This window comes from Crocuta crocuta, unplaced genomic scaffold (genome assembly GCF_008692635.1).
Source record: "Crocuta crocuta isolate KB4526 unplaced genomic scaffold, BGI_CrCroc_1.0 scaffold130, whole genome shotgun sequence".
NCBI classification, from domain to species: Eukaryota; Metazoa; Chordata; class Mammalia; order Carnivora; family Hyaenidae; genus Crocuta; species Crocuta crocuta.
The window spans coordinates 870,603-895,891 of NW_027527920.1; the positions used below are offsets into that span (position 1 = coordinate 870,603).

General features: G+C 53.6%; 2 protein-coding genes across 3 annotated transcripts in view; one reads left to right on the top strand and one right to left on the bottom strand.

The window, feature by feature from the left end:
• Positions 1-1,004: 1,004 nt before the first annotated feature.
• CYP11A1 (cytochrome P450 family 11 subfamily A member 1) lies at positions 1,005-19,451 on the top strand. 2 transcript variants are annotated; one of them, XM_077745836.1, is made up of 9 exons: positions 1,005-1,074; positions 9,582-9,737; positions 12,147-12,346; positions 13,204-13,407; positions 14,195-14,352; positions 17,249-17,415; positions 17,913-17,991; positions 18,461-18,658; positions 19,100-19,451. In XM_077745836.1, exons 1-9 carry the CDS (start codon positions 1,043-1,045, stop codon positions 19,229-19,231), a joined length of 1,326 nt encoding a protein of 441 aa, XP_077601962.1. In that variant the 5' UTR covers positions 1,005-1,042; the 3' UTR covers positions 19,232-19,451. The 2 variants fall into 2 exon arrangements, with proteins under 2 accessions (XP_077601962.1, XP_077601953.1); XM_077745827.1 differs by lacking the exon at positions 1,005-1,074 and adding an exon at positions 6,061-6,329.
• CCDC33 (coiled-coil domain containing 33) overlaps positions 15,536-25,289 on the bottom strand; it is a 94,627-nt gene continuing 84,873 nt past the window's right edge. Inside the window, exons 13-22 of the mRNA XM_077745849.1 lie at positions 25,222-25,289; positions 24,905-25,036; positions 24,719-24,809; positions 23,640-23,806; positions 23,204-23,305; positions 22,587-22,673; positions 22,111-22,224; positions 21,057-21,254; positions 15,858-16,007; positions 15,536-15,739 (exon numbers count right to left, since the gene is read on the bottom strand). Of these exons, the coding sequence (XP_077601975.1) occupies positions 21,147-21,254; positions 22,111-22,224; positions 22,587-22,673; positions 23,204-23,305; positions 23,640-23,806; positions 24,719-24,809; positions 24,905-25,036; positions 25,222-25,289 (869 nt within the window). The 3' untranslated portion in view covers positions 15,536-15,739; positions 15,858-16,007; positions 21,057-21,146. The remainder of the gene's footprint in view (positions 15,740-15,857; positions 16,008-21,056; positions 21,255-22,110; positions 22,225-22,586; positions 22,674-23,203; positions 23,306-23,639; positions 23,807-24,718; positions 24,810-24,904; positions 25,037-25,221) is intronic.

A 25,289-nucleotide genomic window follows, 5' to 3' on the forward strand; every position in this document is an offset into this window, starting at 1 on the left:
AATGTTCCCAGGGGCAGAAATGGAAAACCAGGCTCTTCTCAATGTTCCCAAATCCTGATGCTTGNGTTTCCCATTGGCAGTGCGTTGAAGGGGGCCGTGGGAAGTTCTGGAGGCATGGGCCAGGGGACTGGGATGAGGGACGGGTGCAGGTGGCCTGGAGAGTGAGCTTTAGGTAATTGGACAAGGCCATGTCCTGTTCACGGAGGGGGGCCAAGTTCTTCACTCTTTTAGGGGTGCAGTGTGGTGAGACATGGTGCCCAGGCCATCACTTTCCTTCTTTCAACTGTCGCTCCCCTCCGTTGTCCCGAGCCCTGCTCATCATTGCCAGGTGTAGTGTGACCCAGAAAGAACTATCTGTGGAGCCCATTTCCCTCCATTCCCCACTGCCTCAGTCCCTTCCATCCAGGCTCCAGGCCTGCTCACCTGCTCTCCTGGCCCTGCCTCCTGTCTGGCCTCTCCCTGCTCTGCTGCTGTCCACCTGAACAGGCTCCCCTTGTTTTGCCCAGGTGCCCTGAGGTCAGCTGAGGAGGGTACTGCCCCATCCAGGCACTGTCCAGGAGCCTCCCCCATGGATGCATTCCTCCAGGTGAAGGTCCATGCCTATGAGTCATGGGGTGCAAGGCCTGTGTGCAGGGTTCCGAGGACAATGCCCCCTGACTTCCAATGACCCTACTGGGGGTCCAACTCATTGGACAGAGGTGGACTCTCAGAGAAGATGCCTCAGTGCCTCAGGGCAGACAGCTGGTAAGAGGCAGCGCCCTAGTCCGGGCCGGTTTTGTTCTGAGCTGCCATCTAACCCCTCCTGTCCCCTGCCTCCTTTGTTCTCCGGAATTGATCCTTCGATGGCTGCCTTGGAGAGTGGAGGATGGGCAAGACACCAGCAGGCTGTGGATGGTGCCCTCAGCTAGCCTCAGTGAAGCAGTTCAGGGCACAGGACACACATATGGCACGGAAACTCACGGGAATGACAAGTGCCAGCTCTGGCTGGGCCAGCCGCACGGCCTCTCCCTCGGCAGGGAGGCCTGTCCACTTTCCTCCGGAGATGTGCTCTCTTCTACTTCCCGCCAGCCTTCTGTAAGTGCTCCTTCTTTGCCCTCTCCCTAGGGTTCTCACCTTCTCCCACTCCCACCCGTGGGGGCCCCTGAACTTCATCCTTCTCCTCAGAGGCTGGAAGCCTCTCTGCATCCTCGATTTTGTGCCACTACCCAGGACTCTGCCCTCTGTGAGGACAGTGCCCATGTACCCCTCCCCTTCGTGTCATCGCCTAGCCCAGTGCCTAGAAGAGAGGGGTGGAGTGCTGCAGGGGTGGGAACAAATCGGTACACCTGTCCCCCTCCCCCACCATCTGGCCCCACACGACCACCCAAGGTGACCTTGAACCTTAGAGTTTTGAACTTAAAGGTGTAAGGCACGATCATCCCAATCACAGCATGTGAGGCGGCTTTTCTAAGAGATGGTTCAGGAGCATTGAATAATACACGGAAAACGTGTATGCCTATTTCGGTGCAAACGCAGTAGCACATGTAACTGTGCAAACCCGACGACCACAGCTGTGTGCACAGACCACCTGAAGGGTTTCTGGGTCACTGTGGTGAGGTTTGCTCTCTGGATGCATTGAACCAGGAAGGCTCTGGCCCCCGGCGACATCAGCCATAGCGAGGCATGTGAGGGTCCCATGCTGAAAATGTGGAAGATTGTTCCTCAGGGCAAATGACCAGCCTAAGCAGCCACTGACACTGGAGATCCGTCAGATCCCTCCCTGACGACCCTGCCACAGCTGGACGAGTCCCGCTGACATGCTCCAAACTTGCCAGCCTTCCGGGTGCTGCAGGGCTTCCCGCGGACTGCCCCAAATCGGGAGACAGTTAAGAAAGCTTCTAACATGAAAGACAGAGGCCGAAACAAACAGGAAAAGGAACCCAGAGGAAACAGGGACAACACAGAGAGAAAAAGAAAACAAACAAAAACAACCAAACAAAATTCCCAAACAACCAAACAACAGCTGTATGATTAATATCTCTAGAGAGTTTTGAGGAGCCATTATGTCCATATTGTGTCCAGATACAGATACAGAAAGGGGCCTTAGGAAATTAAAAAAAAACCAAACTCAGATAGCGGAAATAAAAATTGCAACGGAGGGGGTGGGAGCCAAAGTAGGGGATCTCTCATTAGGCGGGATGAGAAGACAATGTAGCAGGGGAAGAGAAAAGAAAAAATCAGTACCAGGTAAATCCAGGAGGTTCCTATATGAAGAATAGGAGTTCCAGAAGTAGGGAAGAGAGGAAACGGAGGGAGAAATTCTGAAATGAATTGTACAAGGACATGTCCAGAAATTTGAGGATGGGAGTTTCCAGATTAGAAGGGCTCCTGATGAGTTGGACTGTGTTGAGTCGAGAGTTCCATTCCCTGCTGGGAAGTGGCATCAGGGGTTGGGTGGGCCGGAGCAGAGGATTGCTGTCTTTCCTGATAAGCTTAGTAGTAACGTGACGGTCAGGTGCAGATGTTAGCCTAACGAGGCTGCAGGCCTCAGCTCTTCAAGCGCTAATGTGGGTGCTGCTGTGAAGGCAGTTTGCAGACGTGATTCAAATCCATAATCAGTTGACTTTAAGTAAAGATGATTATCCTAGGCAATCTGGATGGGCCTAATTGAACCAATTGAAGGGCCTTAGGAGCACAGTGGAGATTCCCCTGAAGGAGAAGAAATTCTATCTGTGGGCTGCAGCTTCCGTTTGTGCTAAGAGTCCAGGCTGCCCTTCTAACGGTGCCACCCATGGATTTCAGACTTGCCCAGCCAGCCCCACATTGCATAAGCCAATCCCTTATGCACCGCTTACTAGTTCTGTTTCTCTGGTTGAACCTGGACTCCTATATGTGCTAATTGAATCTTTATTTATTTTTATATTAAACATTTTTAATGTTTATTTATTTTTGCGATAGAGACAGAGTGTGAGCACGGGTGGGGCTGAGAGAGAGGGAGACACACAATCCGAAACAGGCTCCAGGCTCTGAGCTGTCAGCACAGAGCCCGACACGGGGCTTGAACTCACGAACTGAGAGATGATGACTTGAGTTGAAGTTGAACACTTAATTGACTGAGTCTCCCAGGCACCCCAATTTATTTATTAAAATTTTTAAAAAAAAATCTTTGTTTATTTTTGAGAGAGAGAGACAGAGCACGAGCAGGGGAGGGGCAAAGAGAGAGAGAGGGAGAGAGAGGGAGGGAGACACGGAATCTGAAGCAGGCTCCAGGCTCTGAGCTGTCAGCACAGAGGCCAACATGGGGCTCGAACTCAGGAACTATGAGATCATGTCCTGAGCCATTCGGATGTTTAACCAACTGAGCCACCCAGGTGCCCCCCAACTGAATTTTTAAAGCACTCTAAGAATTACTTGGGAAAAAAACTATACATGGAAGCAAAAATAAATAAAACTTCATTCCCTCAGGAAAAGAAAGAAGAAAACAGAGAAGTAATTTGCGAAGGGCTGGAAGGGAAGACATGAACATGTTTTTACCGGGGTTTATGTTTATCTCAGCGTGGTGGAGTCAGAGTTATTACAGCGCCCGTCCCCAGAACCTTTTGTTCAGCTCTTAACATTGAACATGACTCTGTCAGTGAGACTTTCTCTCTTTGGTTCCCAGAATATCCCCTTAATGCGTTCAAGCCTATATAGTAAGTTGGTTCAACAGTGATCCAACGTGGCCATATTAATTTAGGTGCAGATGATGTTTGAAATGTAGGAATGTCATAGACTTTTCCCAATATAATTGTTATCGTATCATTCAGAGTTCTTAGTTATCAAGAACAGAATTCAGTCCAGCTAGTATTTCCTAGGGGAGGGTTTATCGAGAGATACTGCATATCTCTATTTTGTACTGTGTATAAAATTTCGGGGAGGGTGGATAAGCAGGCTCGGATGGCTGGGTGTCAGGAGCGTCACCCAAGTCCCATCCCAGGGCTGCCTTGGTGGCCCTGCACTGGTGCTCACAGGTCTCACATGCTGTAGCTGGCCCTGGCCAGAGGTTTTTGCCGTCACCTGCGCCATAGCGGGTTTCACACGGCACTCCCCTCTTCGTGTCACTGCCTTCTCAACCAAAATTTCACGAGGGGACATCTGCCTGGGGAGCCCCAGCCATCTGCCTGCATCCCAGTTACAAGGGACACTGGGAAAGTGAGTTTCCGGCTTCTGCCTTGAGTGCCGAGTCATTAGTTGGAGAATCTCCAAAAAAAACCCAATCTGTGAGCATTTGTGCCTGGGCAGCCCTGCCCTGGATACCCGGCAGCTTTTGATAAAAGCCAGGACCACATTCATCAGCTCCATATATACAGTGAGAGTCCACGGGCTGCCGGCCGGACCGATGTCCGGATATGGCAATGCTGTCACCATTGCTGGGACCCGCTGAGGGAACTGCCGCCCCTTCCCTGCCAGGTGGCAGTGCCCCGCACAGCTTCTGGGGACCCAGGCTTCTCAGGGTGGGGTCAGGGTGGCCCATGTTCTGCCCCAGGGACTGTGCTCTGTCCCTTGACCCAGGGACTTCCTTCTCCTTCCACCTTAGCAGCAGGGAGCAGCACCAAGCTTGAGTCAGGTTTAACTCCTACTTAGTGAGGTTGTGTCCTCTTTCTAAAGGCCCGTTGTGCTTTATAGGAACAAGACTCTGTTAGAAAAAGATGACTTTTTTTTTTTTACATTTTTATCGCGGTAAGTTATATTCCATAAAATGCAAATACCACACATTTGTGGCTCAGGTGATTTTTCACACATGTGAACAAACCAATCAAGACAGAGAACATTTATAGCACCCCAGAAAGTTCTCTCATGCCCTCTCCCAGTCATTACCCCACAAGAGAACCACTTCGAACACCACATGCTCATTTCACCGATGCTGTGCTCCAAAGGCATGGGCTCTTCCGTGTCCAGCTTCTTTCACTCAACATTAAAGGCTCAGGAGATTTTAATTTTTCTTGTTTGTCCTTTCCTTGTGTTCTACAGTGAACAAACACAACTGTAATTTAGTTTGTTTTTTTGTTTTTGAAAAATTTTTAAATGTTTTTATTTTTGAGAGAGAGAGAAGGAGAGACAGAGAGAGAGAGAGAGAGAGCACGAGCCGGGGAGGGGCAGAGAGAGGGAGGGAGACACAGAACCCGAAGCAGGCTCCAGGCTCTGAGCTGCCAGCAGAGCCTGACGTGGGCCTCGAACTCGTGAATTGTGAGATCATGACCTGTACCGAAGTTGGGTCCTTAACCGACAGAGCCACCCAGGCGCCCCTGGTTTATTATTTATAGATAGTATCTTTAAAATAATGATAAGTCCTGGGGCACCTGGGTGGCTCCGTCGGTTGAGTGACCCACTCTGGATTTTGGCTCAGGTCATGATCTCACAGTTCGTGAGAATGAGCCCCACTCTGTGCCGACAACGCAAAGACTGCTTGGGTTCTCTCTGTCTCTGTCTCTCTCTCTCTGCCCCTCCCCTGCTTACGCTCTCTCTCCCTCCCCCCAAATAAATAAATAAACATTAAAAAAATGATAAACATACCTACCATTTTCAGAAAATAATAGTTTTTTTAACTAAGCAGAAAAAGTAGAACTTTAAAAATCAGGGAGCTATACAAAATAATCACACACACTGCCTCCCCTCCCCAAATCAGTAACGGAGCCGCAACAAAGATGCAGGCTGCCCCAAGCTGCAGGGTCTGACCTCTGGGCCCCCAGTGTCCGCATATCTGAGGAATGTCTGCCCGTGGCTGGGTCCTACAGCAGGGCTCAGCTGGAGGCCCAGCACCCCAGCAGAGGAAAGGCACAAATCTGCACCATTTCAGGGGTCTGCTGGAGTTATAGTGAGGACAGAGGCAGGGGCGTCTTCCTGTGCTTCGGAAAGCCTCTCTGGCTGCAGAAGTCCCAGACGGAGTCTCAGCACCCCACGTCTGGGAGGGGCCGTGTGGGTTGGAGCCAGCAGGCGAAGGAGAGAGAGGCTGACCACTTAGCTCACTTAGCCTTGAGTTACTGCTTATAAGCTGGGCCGCAGGGGCCCAGGGCCAGAGTCACCCTGGCAAGCAGGGACAGCATGCTGGCAAAGGGGCTCCCTCTTCGCTCAGCTCTGCTCAAAGGCTGCCAGTCCTTCCCGAACACCGCACGGGAGGGTCCGGCGCATCCCTGGGCACCTACTGGGGACGGGGCCGGAATCTCCACTCAGATTCCCCGCCCCTTCTCTGAGATCCCCTCCCCTGGAAACAATGGCTGGCTAAACCTGTACAATTTCTGGAGGGAAATGGGCTCGCAGAAAATCCACTATTACCAACTCCAGAACTTCCAGAAGTATGGCCCCATTTACAGGTAAGCCTGGCAGATTGTGGGGTTGGTGGGATAGGGTAGAGGGGTGCCCATCCTAGATATAACAGGGCTCAGTTAGGAAAAACCGCTTAAAGAGGTAGGTCTCAAACATAAAGCCATTCACATCAACTTAAACTCAAGAAATGGGGGATGATCAATCTGCTTACAGCCTCAACAAAAACAAAAACAAAACAAAACAAAAACCCCACAAAAAACCAGCCAGCAACTCAAGAGATTTCTCAACAGAGAAAATATCAGACATCGCACAGCGGGTTTCGCACAGCCCCTTCCCCCAAAGTCCTGCCCTAGGATCCAGGCTCTCATCTGCTCCTGACCCTGTTCCCGGCCTGGGGCTGGTGGCAGAAGGGAGAAGGCTTCCCAGACAATGGGTCCCCTCGCAGCCTGACTGGGGGAGGTGCCAAGAGCTGAAGCCCTTTAACTGCCTCCCTGCCTCTACTGCCCTCATGACACCTTGGAAGGTAAGTTTGTCATCCGGGCTGCAGCGCTGGCGCTGCGGGAGGAAACTGAAGCTCAGAGAGGAAAGGACTCTTGCCCTGGTCTCCTGCTGAGGTGCGGACCTCACTCCTCACCCCTCAGCCCTGCTCTGGAGCAGCTCATTTGTCCCTTCCACTCAGCCTGGCTAGAGACCCTCTTCTCCAGGCATCTGCTTTGGTTTCTGCCAGAAGGAAGGGACCTTTGGTCTTTTAGTTTCTGAATGTGCCCGCACCTCCCACCCTGGGGTGCTGGGGGGGCGAGGGTCTGCGGGCTGCCCCTGGTGAGAGTCCTCACTTGTTCTGATTTAGCGCTTCTAAAGTGCATAACCTTCAAGGCACATCTGGGTTCTGTTCTGAGCAGATACTTAAGGGAGGGGGAGGTGGTGGAGGTGGGGGCAGGGAGGGGACACCAGGAAGATCGGTGCATTTTCCTTTAAGTGAAAAGGTCAGGCTGGGGAAAGAGCATTGATAGGAAATGTTGGCTGGCTTGAATGTGGGGTGGGGGNGCCCCTTTTAAGTCTAAAGTGCTTTTGTATAACTGGTTGGAGGCAGGGAGCCCCCCAGACTGAGCGCCAGATATAGGAGAAGATTGCTCTTCACTTCAGGGAGATCTTTCCATATTCCCTGCTTCCTTCACCCCTCCCCCTTCCCTGCTTCTTCTCCTTCAGTAGGGAGGTAGGGACTCGGGTAGGAAATCGTATTTTATCAAGCCCCTTCCTTTTTCTGAATCACTATCATCTGAGCCTCTCAACACGTCCTTGAATTTGATGTTAACCACTCACATTTTACAGATGGAGAAACTGAGGCCAGGAAGAAGTCCCTTCCGGGGTCTTGCCAAGGTCACGCAGCTTGTCGGGACAAAGCCAGGGCTATCTTTGGGACCCTAATTGTCTTGACTTCTAGTTCAGTGTCACCATTATGTTCTAACTTATGGCCCAGAAGGGATACATCTCTGAATAAATGAGAATAAAGTATTCAGAAAATACAGACAAGCACAAATGGAAAATTACAATCAGACACAACCCCAATTTTGGTAATATGTATATTTTTTATTTTAGAGAGAGTACATGATGTTGGGGGAAGAGGGGCAGAGGGATAAGAGAGAATCTCAAGCAGGCTCCACACTCAGTGCAGAGCCCAAAGATGCGGGACTCAATCTCAGGACTCTGGGGTCCTGACCTAAGCAGACGTCAAGAATCAGACGCTCTACCTAGTGAGCCACCCAGGCGCCTCTCAATTTTGATAATATTTATGTAACATTAAGAATGTGAATATATTATGCATGCTATTTGGTGGGGTCCCACAACATGTGGAGGACTTCTCTCCTCTTTTCTCTCTTTAATATAATTTTAAAAGGCAGCATCGTAGTCCATAGTGTGCATAAGCTGTATGATTGTAGCCACATCTTTAAAGTGGACATCTAGCCGTCTCTGGGATTTTTCCTATTAGAAGCGAGGCTTATCCATCAGGCAGCATTGTCACGCATCAGGTCACTGCCTTGGGCTAGATTCCCAGAGTTGGAATTGATAATAATAGCAGTTCAAGGATTTTGCTGAGCTGGGTAGGGGGATGGAGCCATTGGTGTGAGGATGCTTGGTAGCTGGAAAACCACTGAGGGGATTTTCTGGGAGGCCACAGACGAAGCTCAAGGGGACTTGGGAAGGTGGGCTGGGGTGCAATGGGTCAGTGGTTAATGAGGGCCCTCTCCCTCTCCCTTCTTCCTCTTTCCTCCCCTCCTCCCTCCTCCCTCCATCTCTTTGAGCAAGGGGGAGGGGAGAGAACTTGGCTGGTACCTGTATATTTTTATATTTTGTCTTATAGTGTATCTTGAACCAACTTTCTTATACAAAAGGCAGACGCAAGGAAGAAGTGGACTTTTCTGCTGTCTCCCCACAGTTGTGTTTTATGCTTTTTAATTTTTTATTTGTTTTAGTTAGCGCACAGTGCGGTATTAGTTCCAGGAGCAGACTTCAGGGATTCATCACTTACATGGAACACCCAGTGCCCATCCCAAGTGCCCTTCTTAGTGCCCATCACCCATCTAGCCCATCCTTCCACCCACCTCCCTCCATCAACCCTCTATTTGTTCTCTGTCTTTAACAGTCTTTCGTGGTGGTGTTTTAATAGAGACTATCTGCGAGGGGCTTGTGACATATCTATGCCCGAGGCCTGATATTTTACCATGGTTTTGTTTGAATAGACGCAAAGCACTTTGTTGGAATCTGAGGAGAGGCTAGGTGGCCACCCCCAGAATTTCAGTCCTAGAGCCTAGAAGGGACTGGCTGGCCGGGTGTATGGAATGCCTACACTGAGTCCCTCCATTGGTGATAGGACCACGCTGTTTCTGAGCTCTGCGGTGGGTGCGAGGTGGGGAGGGTGCTGAGGGTGTGGACGCACAGGAAGAAGAGCCAGGGAGTGAGGACTTGATGGTCCGTGGCAGACCCTGGGTGGGGGTGAGCTTGTCCTGGGGTCCTGCCATGTATAGCAGCAGTCACATCCATAGACTTCATCACCTTGTCCTTCAGCAACCCTGTGAGACAGGTACTGTATCTCCATTTCATAAAGAAGGCAATGGACTCAGAAGGGGTGAGTGCCTGGCCTCAGGTCACACAGTGAGGAGTGTTGTGGAACCGGGCGCTCCCAGGACTATTTGCAGTCTCGGCCATGAGGCGGTTATATACGAGCCGGCCCTGTCCTGATTGCCCAGAGCCTGTGTGGCTCTTCTGGAATCCACCCTAGCCTGTCTCCTCCGTTCCTCCAGGGAGAAGCTGGGCAGCATGGAGTCGGTTTATATCATCGACCCTGAAGATGTGGCCCGTCTCTTTAAGTTCGAGGGTCCCACTCCAGAACGATATTCTGTCCCACCCTGGGTGGCCTATCACCAGCATTACCAGAGACCCCTCGGAGTCCTGTTGAAGTGAGTCCTGGGCCATCTCTGGGGGGCTGGAGGGAGATGATGGGCAGCCATGGCATGGGGCCTCTGTGCAAATCCCTGGCGTCTTCCTGTCGCCAGAAAACAGCTGCTGGGGAACTGCTCTGCCAGCCTTCGGGGGAGCACTCAGGCTGAAGATCGTAATGAATAAATAAAGATCTAGAACAGTTCTCATTTATTGGTTCGTGCATTAAGTCCCAACTTATTGAGTACTTGCTATGTGCCAGGCTCTGGGGTACAGTGACAGGTAGGCAGGGCCCCACCACTGTGAGTCTAAAGAGGCAGTGAGAAACGTGGACAAGTCGGTGTAGGTAAGTGTAATGGACATGGTTGTCCACCACATTGCTCATCAGAAATTTTAAACATGACCATGTCAAGCGTTGCCGAGGATACAGAGAGATGAGAGCTCTCATGGCTGGTGCGTGGGAGTGAAAGCTGGTGCCACTACTTTGGAAAACGGTTGGGCACTGCCTCCTGTGGCTGAGTGTTCACACACTCAAAAATAAATAAATATTAACAATTTTTTTTTAAAAAAGTTGAAAACAAGTATACATTTATTATCATTATTTTAACATTTATTTTTGAGAGACTGAGACAGAGCATGAATGGGGGAGGGGCAGAGAGAAGGAGACAGAATCTGAAGCAGGCTCCAGGCTCTGAGCTGTCAGCACAGAACCTGATGCGGGGCTCGAACCCACGAACTGTGAGATCGTGACCTGAGCTGAAGTCCAGGGCTCAGTCGACTGAGCCTTTTTTTACATTTATTTTTTATTTTTTAATTTACATCCAAGTTGGTTAGCGTGTAGTGCGATAATGATTTCAGGAGTAAATTGCAGTGATTTATCCCCTATGTATAACACCCAGTGCTCATCCCAAGTTTCCTTCTTAATGTCCCTTACCAATTTAGCCCATCCCCTCCACCCACAGCCCCTCAGCAACACTCAGTTTGTTCTCTATATTTAAGAGTCCCTTAGGGCGCCTGGGTGGCTTAGTCNTAAAAAATTGTTTTAATCTTTATTTTTGAGAAAAAGAGAGAGAGAGACAGAGCATAAGCAGGGGAGGAGCAGAGAGGGAGACACAGAATCCAAAGCAGGATCCAGGCTCTGATCTGTCAGCACGGAGCCTGATGTGGGGCAAATTCAGGAAATGTGAGTTCATGACCTGAGCCAAAGTCGGATGCTCAACCGACTGAGCCACCCAGGCGCCCCTGTTTTGTATTTTAAATTCCACTTATGTGTGAAGTCATATGATATTTGTCTTTCTCTGACTGATTTCGCTTAGCATAATCCCCTCTAGTTCCATCCATGCTGTTGCAAACGGCAGCATTTCATTATTTTTGATTGTTGAGTAATACTCCATTGTATATATACACCACATCTTCTTTATCCATTCATCAAGTATACATTTTTTTAATGTTTTTTTAAATTTACTTTTTATTTCTGAGAGAGAGAGAGAGAGAGAGAGAGCATGAACAGGGGAGGGTCAGAGAGAGAGGGAGACACAGAATCTGAAGCAGGCTCCAGGCTCTGAGCTGTCAGCACAGAGTCTGATGCGGGGCTTGAGCCCACAAACTGTGAGATCATGACCTGAGCCAAAGTCGGCCACGTAAATGACTGAGCCACCCAGGTGCCCCTTGGACATCAAGTATACATTTTTAACAGTATATAAGACTACTTATAGAATAGATAAAACTATATACAAAAGCAAGCAAAGGGGTCAGGGTGGTCCCCTTGGCCAGGGAGGCAGGATGTGGGCATATGTAAGTTACCGCCAAGTTCCTAGTTTTCATGTCACCTGGTGAGTTTGCAATAATATCTTTATAAACAGGCAAAGCCGTCAAACTACAAAGAGGGCTCTGCGTGGATCTCTTTCCAAGTATGGTCATAAGTGGAGCTTTATCATCAGCCTAGTTCAGGGCACCTGAGATCCCCCACTGACGTCAGTGGCAGGACATACTGGGGGGGTGTGGAGGAGGAGAGACTGGCCAGCATGTCTGTGCAGGGGCCGAAAAGGTGAAGTAGAGGGGCGCTGGAATGGCGGGAGGTGACCATCAGCCAAGAGGAAGGCAAAGGCATGCCTACCGCCGAGGTGAGGCAAATACTAGAGGATTTGAAAGTTCCTTAGAAGCTCTAAGAATAGGAGTTCTTGGCCACAGCAGCAGCAGGGGTGGGGACAGCGGGGAGGTCGGAGGGGCTTGTTCTTCCCGCTCTCTGTCTTCCTGCCTCCAGGCCAGGCAGCAGCTGGGAGATGGAAGGCCCAGGGTGTCGGGGGTGAAAGTGAGTGCCGGGCTCTGAGCTGTGGCTCGGCCTTCTGGGAAAGCCGGGTCGGCCCCCTCTGGGTTTGGCAGGCCTGGGGTTTGTGGCTCTCAGGGCCTGAGGGCCTGTGTTTTCTCAGGAAGTCAGGAGCTTGGAAGAAAGACCGACTGGCCCTGAACCAGGAGGTGATGTCTCCAGAGGCCGTAAAGAACTTCATTCCCCTGCTGGACCCAGTGTCTCAGGACTTTGTGAAAGTCCTGCACAGGCGCATCAAGACACAGGGCTCCGGAAAGTTCTCAGGGGTCATCAGTGCCGACCTGTTTCGCTTTGCCTTTGAATGTAAGGAGATTGTTTCTGCCTGGCAGGGGTCCCGTGGGTGGGAGAACCCAGCCTCCTACCTTGAGACCCAGCACAGACCCTGAAGGAGCATTGGGATTGGCTTTTGGGATGGGCTGCTGGACCCATCCATCCTCTCCCTCTCTCTCTCCTGGAACCCTGACCTTCGAGGTCTGGGAGGGGAAGGGTGGGTCGGGTGGTTAATCTAAATTGGGTATTTGAGGATATGTAGGAGTTTTATAGATGGGGTAAGGAGGTCAGGAGGCATGGGAAGAGGGAATGGTGCATGCAAAGGCCCTGCGGCTTAATGGGGATCCTGTAATCACTGCAGGAGATTTGGGGTGCCCAGAGTTTGGTATGAAGTCAACATTCAAAATCCTGACCAAGTAGGCAGGAAACACTTGAGGCGGTTGTGATTTTTTAGGTCCAGCCAGAGGGGGTCTTGGATGGCCAATCCACTTTCCCATGTGCCCTGTTTCAGGAGATAGCCGATTCGGTCACATGTAGATGAGAAATTGATCTCTCTTCCAAGAAGGAAAGCCCAGAGGCTGCTCAAGGTGCTGTTGGAGGCTGGGTGGAGCAGTTTCAGCCCTGTCTGGGCACTTTCCCAGCTCCGCGGGAGGCCTTGCTTCCCACCACCGTTTGCAGGGTCTTGCACATGTCCCTCTGACGTGGCCCCCAGAGGGCAGCCTTCCCTCAGTCCTGCCTTTCAGCCTTTTGGGACTCAGGCCTCAGTTTCTTTCCTGGAGGAGCCTGAGGCTGGGTGCAGGAGATCCTGCAGGTTGGCGGGAGTGGGACTCCTGGAAGCTGAGGCCCTTAGATGGCCAGGCTGGAAGGGGCCCTTCTGCCTCCCCCTGCAGCCATCACCAACGTCATGTTCGGGGAGCGCCTGGGGATGCTGGAGGAGATGGTGGACCCCGAGGCCCAGCGGTTCATCGACGCTGTCTACCAGATGTTCCACACGAGTGTCCCCATGCTCACCTTACCCCCAGACCTGTTCCGTCTGTTCAAGACCAAGACCTGGAAGGACCATGTGGCTGCATGGGATGTGATTTTCAATAAAGGTGAATGCCACTTAGCCAAGTCTGGGGGCCAGGAGAGCCCTATCTACCCTGGAGTGTGGGAACCCCAGGCCTGGGATGGGGGGAGAGAGGTAAGGGATCTTTGCTCTCTGGTGGGCAGGGAGAGGAGGCAGGAAGGCTTTAGAAGCCCTGTCCATGGTGGGCTAAAGACTGGCTGTTGGAGATGGTTAGAAAGAGGATCAAAGATGTTCGTCATATTCTTCTAAGGAGCCCAGCGTCTCCAGCGGGTTAAGGACTGGTGCTCCAGACACAGGTGTGCTTGGTGACAGATTAGGACTTTGGTGAGAGAGATTGGTAAGGTAGGGCTGAGAAGGCAGATTGGGGTGGTGGTGACCTCAGACCCGGAACCAAATGCCACCTCTGTCTCATGACACCCTTGTGACGTTGTGCAAGCCACTACCCTCTTCTGTTTCCTTCTCTGGAAAATGGGGATGATATCACCTCCCCCCTGGAGCTGTGGTCAAGAATGAAGGGCTTGGTGGGGGGAGGGGAGAGATGGGCATGGAGGGGGGCACTTGTGGGGATGAGCACTGGGTGTTATGTGGAAACCAAGTTGACAATAAACTATTTGTAAAAAAAAAATAGTAAAAAAAAGCGCATTTAGCACAGTGTTAAAAAAAAAAAAGAATGAAGGGCTTGGCAGAGAGTGTGGGCTCAGTGAAGTGGCAGTCGAGCAAGCCGGGCTCCTGAGCCCCCAGGCCCTTGGCGCCACCTCTCCCCTTCCCTCCCACCTGCAGAGAGCTCACTCTTCCTTTCCCCTCCTGCACAGCGGAGATCTACACCCATAACTTCTACTGGGACCTGAGGCACAAGAGAGATTTCAGCAGTTACCCGGGCATCCTCCACCGCCTCCTACGAAGCAACAAGCTGCTCTTTGAGGATGTCAAGGCCAATATAACAGAGATGTTGGCAGGGGGTGTGGACACGGTGAGGGGGCCAAAGGCACATCCTGTCCCCTCCTGCACCCTGTGTCCCCTTCCCCACCAGTCTGCCTCGTTGCTGGAAACCCTACCCATGTGGGGTGGGTCACCCTTTCTATGGTTGCGTTTCTTAAATCCTAATCCTCTGGAAGGGCCGGGTCGCATGGTCACCCATGGAGCATGCCTTCAGGCTGCTCCGCCATTTTTCTTGGCCTGTGAGAAGGGAGCGACAGGGCATAGGCTGCGGGCCTGGGTGGTGCGTCGAGTCTTCGAGGGTGGGGTGCCCCAAGCTAAGGTGGAGGACACGGGAGGAAGGCGGGCAGGACTGCAGAAGACCTGGGAGCCAGTAGAACATCCTCCCCTCCCAGACCTTGGTCCCCCACGGTGCCCCCAGTGTCCGAAGGCATGCTGTGTGGTGTCTCCCTCAGGCCCTCTCCACAGGCCGTACAATCCCCCAGAAACTTCTTGAATGTCAAAATATCTCTGGCCTGTGCACGGTCCCTTTGACCAATATCTCGAACTTTCCCATGCCACCGTGATAGTGAGGGTTTGTTATTTAGTGTTTGTGGAGCCTCAGTTGTGATTCAGGCATTGAGACCATAAGGATGAATTCCATGGCCCTCAAATGTCCCAAGTGGCTTGGGAAGGAAGGGCCTATCAGTGTGCCAAGGCTGTTATTTATTTTCTCACAGTTCTGGAGCTAGGAGTCCAAGATGCAGCAGGTGGCTGGGTTGGTTTCTTCTGTGGCTTCTCTTTGGCTTGTAGATTGCTGTCCTCTCCCTGTGTCTTCACGAGATCTGTGTGCGCACACGTGTCTGTGTCCTGACCCCTTTGCATCGAAGCACACCAGTCCTGTTAGATCAGGCTCCATCCATATGACCCCATTTTACCTTAGTTCACTCTTTAAAAAAAATTTTTTTTTAATGTTTTATTTATTTCTGAGAGAGAGAGACAGCGTGAACAGGGGAGGGTCAGAGAGAGGGAGACACAGAATCTGAAGCAGGCTCCTGGCTCTGAGCTGGCTGTCAGCACAGAGCCCGACGTGGGGCTCGAACCCATGAACTGTAAGATCATGACCTGAGCTGAAGTCGGACGCTTAACTGACTGAGCCACCCAGGTGCCCCCCTTTAAAAAAAGGTTTTTTTTTTTAAATGTTTTATTTATTTCTGAGAGAGACTGACAGCATGGACAGGGGAGCGTCAGTACCTTAGTTCACTCTTGAAAGGCCCCACATCCCTGTACTGTCATGCTGTGAAGCGACGCTTAGGGCTTCGGCATATGAACTTGGCAGGGACGCAGCTCAGCCTGTGACAAGGAGGCTGTGTGTGCATGGATGACCACCACGCCATGTTGGAGGGCCAGCCGGCCGGGTGGTGTGCTGGGTACTGGCGGCGCTGAGGAGGGGAGAGAAAATGTGGCCTTGAAGGACAGGGAGAGCACCCCATAGGGGAGCTAATATTCAGCGTGTGTCTTGAAGGCTGTTGCCGGGAGGCAAGGGGACCAGGGAGATACCTGTGCGAAAGCCCTCGCTGTTTCCTGTTCCCGTGTTTCTGTTGGGCTCTAGCAGACGATTGTTGGTCTCTGGGACAGGATGCAGATGAGCCTTTGAGCACATTTTAAACATAGTTCATTGTCAATTACGTAGGCGATGAAACTGCTCCCCTGCAGCAAAGCACGGCTAATATTTACTAAGCGTGTCCTAGATGGCAGGCAGGGTCCTAAACTTTTCACATGTATTAACTCATTTAGTATTCACAGACAACACTACGAGATACGTTACTATATTCTTCTGTTTTAGATGCAGAAACTGGGGCCCAGAGAGGTTAGGTAACTTAGTCAAGGTCACACAGCTGGTAACTTAGTTGAGCATCGTATTAAATATCTCCCAAGTACCTAGTTTGTGTCAAGCCTTGGAGGTAATAAGGCAAATACACAGATTTGATCTGAGCCTTAAAGGAGGAGTAAATCTTTGCTTCCTAGGTTTGGGAAGGAGGATTCTAGAACGAGAAAAGACCATGAGGAAGATTTCTGGGCTTCGAGAGCTGCGTGTAGCTCAGTGCAGCTAGAGCATTAGGGGGCAGGGGGGTTGGGAACAGTAGGCAAGTGTTGGGGGGACCTCATGGGTCAGGCAAGAGCTTCCTGGGACAGGTAAGGCTTTCAAGCTGGGAAGTGACTGCATGGCACTTTTTCCCGAGGGCTCCTGCTGGGAGGAAGGAGGAGACAAAACTTCGACCCTTGGTCAGATAGCAGCATGTCCTGGCCCTGGGAGGGAGGGCTGCTTCAGCCTGGGGTCCCACCCCTGAAGAATCTGGGACTGTGGGGTTTGAGGAGAATCACTCACACCTTCAGTGAAGGGCTGATGGTCACTGCCTCTGGCTAATACTGAGATGGGCTGATTCATCCTGGAATAGACTGCGTGCTAAGTGCAACCCGATGGAAAACGGGTCTGATTGCTCTGGTTTCAGTACCTTTGGGCCTCACGTTCTTTTCTGTTCCCATAGGCAAATGCTAATGTTTGGGGAAGGTCTATCGGGAGAGGGATGGAGGGGCAGTCATTTGGGAGTACAGCCCTTGCAGAAGTAGAATTTGGCTTCCCAAGGCCTCTGGAGTCGTCTGGAAGGTGGCACCGGCTGTATGGGTGACTCTACCGGCTGGGGAAACGGGTGGGCTCTGGTGACATCAGAGGGACAAGAGCTGCCCCGAACACTCCTGCCTGGGTGGTGGGCAAGGCGTTTTGGACCTTTGCCCATCGAACTGTGTTTTGCTTTTGCGGATGGTGGTCTCCGGATGCAGGGAGGAGGAGGGTAGACAGAGATTCTTGGAAGCAGAAACTTAGCATGGCTTTAGACGCCTCAGGAGTGACAGGTGCTCCTTGTCTTCTGCACCCCCACGCTCCCTGCCAGACGTCCATGACCCTGCAGTGGCACCTGTATGAGATGGCCCGCAGCCTGAAGGTGCAGGAGATGTTGCGGAAAGAGGTCCTGGACGCCCGGCGCCAGGCCCAGGGAAACATCAGCGCGATGTTGCAGCAGGTCCCTCTGCTCAAGGCCAGCATCAAGGAGACACTGAGGCAAGCCCAGCCCTCCTGTGCCCGCCCACCTCACCCCCCAAATCCCTGGGCAGGGCATAAGGGAGGGGGTTGGCAGCAGGAAGTGAGAAGTCTGGGGAGATTGCTGGGAGCAGGGAGGGAGGAAATAAGAGTACAGGTCCCCAGATCCCCCCGGGGCGCTGGAGCTGGGGCTCAGATGCTTGCTGGGTGCAGGGGCTCTGTCCAGACCTCAGGGCATCGGTTTCCTTTTCTGTTGTTTTAAAGTTTACTTATTTATTTTGAGAGAGAGAGTGAGAGAGAGAGAAACAGAGCCACCACCAGCGGGGGAGGGGAAGAGAAAGGGAGAGAGTGAATCTCAAGCAGGCTCCGCGCTGACAGCTGAGCGTGGAGCCCTACATGGGGCTCGAACCATCAACGAGGAGATCATGACCTGAGCTGAAATCAAGAGTCGGACGCTTAACTGACTGAGCCACCCAGGTGCCCTGGGGCATCAGCTTCTGAATGCCTTCCTCTGGCAGACTCCACCCCATCTCGGTGACCCTGCAGAGATACCTTGAGAATGACTTGGTTCTTCGAAATTACATGATTCCTGCCAAGGTGGGTGCAGTGGCAGGGGTGGGGGGGCGTTGGGGGAGTAGAGTGCAGTTGCACACGGATGGTGGCGATGAGGGTTTCCATCCCCTCCGGAGCTGGCTGGTGCGGCCGTCCAGGTGGGAATGAAGGGCAGGGCTACTGGGCACAGTGGGCGATGATCTCTGGACTGCTGCTGGAGCCCAGGGTTAGGAGGGAGGCCCCACTGGCTGCCTGGGTCTCAGGAGCCCTCTGGGGCTGAGGAAAGGGCTGGACAATCCCTGGGCCTTCCCTGGCCTTGGGTCTTCAGTCCTGCCCATTTGATGGGTGAGGCTCAGGGAGGGGTGCGAACTTTTCCAAGGTCACACAGTAGGCGCTGTCCTGTGCTGGGAAACTGGGCAGCCTGGCTGGGGAGTGGAGGCGAGGAAGCTGAGTTAATGCTCCTGGCTGTGAGTAGATGAAGCCTCTCTCAGCTCTCTGCCCGCCTTGTCCCCAGACATTGGTGCAGGTGTCCACCTATGCCTTGGGCCAAGACCCCACCTTCTTCCTCAATCCGGGCAAGTTCGACCCAACCCGATGGCTGAATAAAGACAAGGAACTCATCCACTTCCGGAACCTGGGCTTTGGCTGGGGTGTGCGGCAGTGTGTGGGCCGGCGGATTGCTGAGCTCGAGATGACCCTCTTCCTCATCCACGTGAGTCCAGCTGGGGACATCTGGCCACCCTGGGCTGGCCATGGCCCTAATGAAGGCACTGACCCTCCTACTCTCATCTGTGTCCGGAACCCAGGGAGTACAGGGCTGGGGACATCTGTCTCCCATTACCTGCCCTCCTCCTCCCTGACAGTTTTGAGCTAATCTACTTATTGCCCATCGGTGCCCACTGGTCATCTGTTCCCACAAAGCGGAGATGGGATGGGAATGGGGTGGGACAAGGTTTTGCAGAAGCTAAGGCTAACCAAGGGGACAGAGGCCCCAGTGGTGCATTTGCAGGCACTGTGCAGGGTAACTAGGAGCTGGTGGCCCCTTGGAGCTCCTCCAGTCGCTCATGACAGGTGACACATACAGGTGAATGAGCCTAGCCCCGGGGGGACAGCCCCTCCCCCCTCCCCTAAGCCCACCACCCCTCTTTTTCAGATTCTGGAGAACTTCAGAGTTGAAATTCAACATCTCAACGATGTGGGCACAACATTCAACCTCATCCTGATGCCCGACAAGCCCATCTTCTTCACCTTCAGGCCCTACACCCAGGACCCACCCCAGGTGTGATCAGAGAGGGTGGACACTGCCTCTCCCACCTCTCAGGCCAGCAGGGGTGCTGGAGGAAGGTCGGGGTGGAGCCCATGGTCGTGTCTGCTCTTCAGTCCTCTGTCCCCCTTCCCTGCTCCTTTGGGACCAGCTCTGAGAAGAGAAAGTTGGCCAGGGCACCCCTCTTTCACGCCACCTCTTCCCCTTCTCCTCCTGCCCCATGAAGGCAATAAACAGCTGAACTGTGTGAACTGTTCTCATTTCTGTCTGACCCCCCCCAAGGGTCCTGTGGGGATAGATGTTCTCTGACCTGGTCAACAATGGGATCTGAGCATGAATGGGAGACCCAGGGCAGCTGAACTTGAAGCCAATTCCCAGTGGGATCAAGAGCCAGTAGGATTAACATCCTTGCTGCCTGGGGCTGGGGCAAGGTAAAGCAGGTGGTGGGCTATTGCCACTGCGCAAAGAGCTACTGGGGCAGCGGGCAGAGGGACAAGGAACCTGGCTTCTGTTGAGGGAACAGGGTGGTCTGAGAGGTGTGGGTCCACCTTCTGGGAAGGCCCACCTGTCAGGAATGAGGCTCCTGCAGGACTCTGACGGGCTGAACTCGGGGTGGGAGTTCCCTGTGGGGCCATGAGGACTTCCTGCCAAGGTCCAGCTACAGCTTGAGGGCATGTCCAGGGCTGAAGCCTGTGAGTGAGGGTCTGGTGTGAGGTGGCTGATCTAGAGACTAAGAGGTCAGTATACTTGCTTTACCCCACCTGATCATTCTCTGGGCTTCCCCAGGCCTCGACTTCCTGTTCTAGGGAGATGATGTGCCCACTTGTCCAGGCTCTGGGCAGCAGGAGGGAGGCCGGGGCTGACCTTTGGTGCGTCATTTGGACCGCCTGACACTGGTCCCAGTTTTGGCCCCCTGACCCCCTCTGAGTTCTATAACTCCTGACCAGGTGCCTGGTCCCTCCTTGCTCTCTCTGCTCACCAAGTCTAAGTCCTGCAGGCAGACACAGGAGCTAGTCCCACTCAGGACAGTGGCCCTGCTGCCTTGGTCTCTCCTACCACCATCTGCACATTCTGAGTCCACTCTTGGAAACTTTCTACTTTTCCCACCATACAATCATCTTTCTTGTTGGCCTTCTCTCTCTTTCTTGCTTCCTTTTACTTCTCTGGGTCCCAGTTGTCTTTGACTCAGAAATGTTAGAGCTGGAAAGGGCACTACCAGCAAAGAAGTCAAGCTCTGTATGGGATAGATGGGGAAATGGAAACCCAGAGAGGTTGCTTGGGTCACTTAAGGTCACACAGCATGTTTATAACTAGATTCCAGGCCTTCCCACTCTCAGCAGAGGGCTCCTTCCCCTGGCCCCCATCTGCTTTTCTGTCCCTGGCTATATATGGACACAACATTGCCAGTTCAGCTTAGCCCTGGTTAACGGGCTACTTCATACTAACATGTAACTGATTGCCACAGGCAGGCTTTAAGTCTTTCCTTTCTTGAGAAACAGATAAATCAAACTTGAAAGAAGGGATTTCAGATATGAGCTGTCTGGAGGCAAGTGGAAAGTCCCAGCCTCCCTTACATCTCCCAACAGAGCTAGCCTCAGGTGGTCTCATTTCATCTGACGGTCTCAAAGGAGCTCGTCTCCTTGGCTTCTGCTTTGGAAGGGCTCTTCTCCCCCACCCTCCTGGGTCCACTGTAGCCTTCAGCTCCCCCAAAATGGTAGCTTCTGGGACAGGCAGGAGGCTATAAGCCTGCAGCAGAGGGCCCAGGCCCAGAGTGGGGTCTGGAAGGAGGAAGCTGGGTCCCTAGGTTGCCCCACTCTAGGAAAGAGGCGAGTGCTCTCTGACTTACAGCGTTTAATGAAGTCTTGGGGGGGTGGAATGAGAATCCCCCCTGCACGCAGAGAAGGAGGCCTGCTCCAGCACTCAGGTCTGCAAAGACTCAGGTCTTCTGGGAGTTTGAGGGCTTGTTGAGCTTAGTCTCCACGCTGGGCATCAAGGGGTCCAGCTTCGAAGGGCGCCTGTTGTCCTTGGAGAGGGCCAAGTAGTTCTGTGGTATGCAGAGCAAAGTGAGGCGGGTATGCCCCTGCCTCCGGGGGCGCGGGGCGACCCATTAAAGTGCTTCTTGCCCAGTCATGCCGCAGAGGATCCAAAACACAGTGGGCTGTGACTTCACAAAGGTTTCCGAACCCGGTTAGCCACAGCAAGGGCATGCCTGATGTCTCCAAGAGCCCCCACATCTTAGCAGGTGACTTTGCAAAGGTAGCCCAGTATTCTCTGTCAGTGTCCCTCCCCTCCCCGCATCCCATCCTATTCCGGCCTTTCCAGGAGCCTGGAGATGAGCAGAACACTGATGGCTCAAGGGCAGGAACCATGGGGGTGGTGGGGGCTGCTCTGGGGGACCTGGGAGCCTGGGGCTGAGCTTGAGGGGAGCTGTGAACAAGCCTATCGGTGCTTAGGAAGCTGGCAGCAGCGTTCCTCTCTGGCTACACGCTCCTCTTTCTGGCAGGGGTGCAGCCCTGCAGTTGCCCAAGAAGGTGAGCTCATGGGAGAAACCCTCCCCCCCAGGTGCTAAGGAGCTGTGTGGGGGCCACAGCTATTCGGCCCATGCTAATGGACAGCCAGTGCCAGAGCGTTCCAGAAATGCCTGGACAACCCCCACCCATGGCCATCCCCCATTGATCCCCACCACCACCCGTGGGGCATCTCAACGATGCCTTAAGCAGGTGGGACATGGAGACCAGGCGAGGGCTTCTGGTGGTAACAGAGCAGAAACTGGGACTCCCAGTGGGTAGCTGGTCCCCTGCATAGTTCTCCTCAAGGCCAGGCGACTCGGGACTGGGGCGGGAGTGGCCGCCAGCCCCATTGCCTGACCCCCAAGGAGCTTGTCCTGAGGGATCACTCACAGGCAGGTTGGTGGTGATGGAGTTTGAGGGTTGCCCCAAGCCATACTCTTGCTCCTGCAGCCGAGTGGCTAAGTCCTGCTTCTCTCGTCCCCAGCGTCGGGCCGAGTCCTCTAACTGCGGACACAGAGAGGGACAGATGGGGCACTGTGGGGCAGCAGGATCTGAGATCCAGGACAACCAGAACCTGAGCCTCCTCTCTGGGCAGTGGGCAAAACCCTGGGCCATGCGGGCTTTCTACCTTCTGGAGACGGCAGGCATGGCAGGGGTGGGTGGGCAGAGGCCAAGTCACTGTCTAAGACACAGATGGACCTTCTCTGAGTTCCAACAACATACTTGAGCCCTGACCCTCCGTCCACACTGATCCAGGACTCTGGTCATAGACTGAGCCACAACCTTGGTCACGCTTCGAGCCTGACCCTGGTCCAAGGCTGAGAGGTGAACCTGCCCAGTCTCACTGACGCTGGCACCTCACCTACCTGGCTTTCCAGGGATAGGATCCGGCTCTGAGCTCGTTCCAGCTTGGCCAGAAGGTTGAACTTGTCTGAAGTATTGCCAAGGAGATCCTGTGGGCAAAGCAGAAACCCCCACGTGTGGGCTCAGGAGGCCTTGAGATACTGAGGGAGAAACCAGCCAGGTCTGAGTTCCAAACTCGGCTCCCTGATTCAGAGCCTTAGACCCAGGGCCAAACCCTCATCTCAAAGTTGACCTGATGCAGCGTGTGCTTTTTTTCCGCAGCTGTTCTCCCCCACGGAGTTCGGTTCTATGGAGTTTCTGCACATCAATCTCTAAGTGTAAAATGCACTAGGCGGCACCTGTCAGTGCACAGAAGGGAATCCTGAACGGGGAATCTTTTTGTAAAGTGAAGAATCCTTGTGCCCCCGCACTTCACCTAGATGTCCATGCACTGGGTGTGCTTTCAAACAGAACTCACCTCCCGCAAGTCCTGGGGTGAAGAAACCTCTCCCGTGCCCCCTGCCCACCCCTTGCTGGAGTTCCAGATGCGTTGTCTTTCGGTTTGCGTCAGGAAGGGGCACCTGCGGCAGCCTTGGAGACGGAGTGGGGCTGGGGCGTTTCTGGGGCCAGGGGCACCCACCTGTACCGGCAGGGTCTCTGCGCCCTTGGAGTGGCCTGAGCCATCTGTCTCCTGCAGTCTCTCTGCCAGGTCTCCTCCTGCACCCAACTCCCTGGGGTCCACCTGGGATGGGGGGAAAAGGGCTCTCCACGGCTGCACCAGCCAATCCTGGGAAATGCTCCAGGAGGCTTGTGGGGAGTCCGAGTGTGGGCCGGCAAAAGGGGTCAGGGGTCAAGGGTCAAGGGCCACTTGGGGGCTTGCTTTCTCCCAGGCTGCTAAGATGAAGGCAAAAGTGGCGCTTTGACACCCGTATATGTTCCCCGGAAGAAAAGAGGCAGGCCTGAGAGCTGGCCCTCCAAGAGGCCCTGGGAAGCCCAGCCCCTGGCCTTGGTCTTCAACTTGGATCGTGCTGAGTGACTGCCGAGTACCGGGCCAAGCCTGTGCTGGTTGCTCTTACCGGCAGGGCCTGCTGCTGCAGAATGATGGGGGTCGACTGGTGGCGGTTCTTATCCAGCTCTGCCCGCAGCCTGGAGTTTTCTGCCAGCAGCACGGAGTACAGGTCCAAGGGCAGATTCTCTCTTGCAGGCCCCGGGGGAAGGCCGGAGGTGGAGAGCGCAGGGAAGGCTGCAGGCATGGCCACAGGTGCTTGAGAGCTGGGCTTTCCTGCCCGCATGTCCCCTGCCTCATCCGCCCCAGCATTTTGCTCCGTTCTGCCCTTCCTCTGTTCCCAAGCCCTCAATGGCTCCCTGCCTCCGCCGTCTTAGGATCAGATCTTTATAATCTGATGGCAGTGTTCTCCATGAGCATGCCCGCCATTTGCCCTGGGTCTATTTTAGCTCTTCACCTCTCTCTTTTCCCCCTTCTCTGCTGGGCTTGTTGCTCCCTGGCCCTTTGCCCTCCCTAGGTTACCTTCTCTCTCCTCCCACTCCTGGATGACCTCAGGGCTCCTGAAAGGCAGCCCCTCCTCTCGCATTCTTTTTCAAAGGCCTTCTGAAATGCAGCCCCCCAGCACACCCCCATGCAGAGAAGGCTGAGTACAGGTCTGGGCACGAAGGGGTGAAGTTGTGCAGATGGCTAAGGGTACTTGTCTGCCTGGGCCAGCTGATGTGGGGTGAGCTGGTTGTCCCCTGCCGGTCAGAGCCATGTCAGATTGGCAGTCTTAAGGGGCTTCGGTTAACATGAATGGAGAGAACACACAGGTATTGTTTGTTTTGTAGAAGCAGACCCGTTGAAGACGTGGGGAGATGAGGAAATAATGTGGAGGATTCTGGCAGCCCCTCTTCTCAGGGCAACCCCTGTCTGATCACCCCAGTCTGCACGGCCTCTCCTGTGGGGGTCTGAGCACGCCCTGGGCTCTAGCCTGGCTCACACACTGTCCCGATGTGTCCTGAGGGGCTCCCTGGCAGGAGAAGGGAGCCCAGTGGACCTTTGGGAGCCCGGCCCTCACTGCCTTTGCCCCAGTTCTGCTCTGGAAGCAGATGCTCCAGGAAGGATGCCCCCCCCGGGGATGGGACAAAAGCTGGGGAGCAGACTCACCCACGTTGGGCTTTCCCTGCTGCCTGGTGAGCAGGGGCTCCTTCCTATCCCACAGCTTGTCCTCTAGCACCCGCTCCATCTTCTCGATCACCTGGAGGGCAGGGCACAAAGGCTGGGCTGGCCTGGGGGCTCTGTACCTTCCCATCAGGGGCTGGCGCCTGGGGGGCCCGCCCCTCTGGCACCTGCCTTCTCCTGGTGCCGCACGGTCTCCTCCAGCAACTTCATCTTCTGCAGCTTGTCCTGGTACCGCTTCAGCAGCGCAGCCTGTGGCCGCTGAGCCTGGTGCAAGAGGAGTAGCTCCTTCTCACGATCATTCTTCTGATAGCGGTGGGGGAGGGAAGGGAGTGTGGAAAGAAGGGGTGCCTGGGGTTACTGTTGTCTCCTCTGCCAACTCTCCAACTGCAGTGTCCCCTTCCCTCTATGCCTCTCTCCCTTCTGCTCGCAGGCACCTCTCCGGACAGCCCCCCGGCTCCCTTCCCCTCTGTCCCCCAGCCCCAGCTCACTCGAATCAGCTCATTCTGCAAATGCTGCACTTTGTCCCGCAGCTTCTTCATGTCCAGCTCACTCAGCA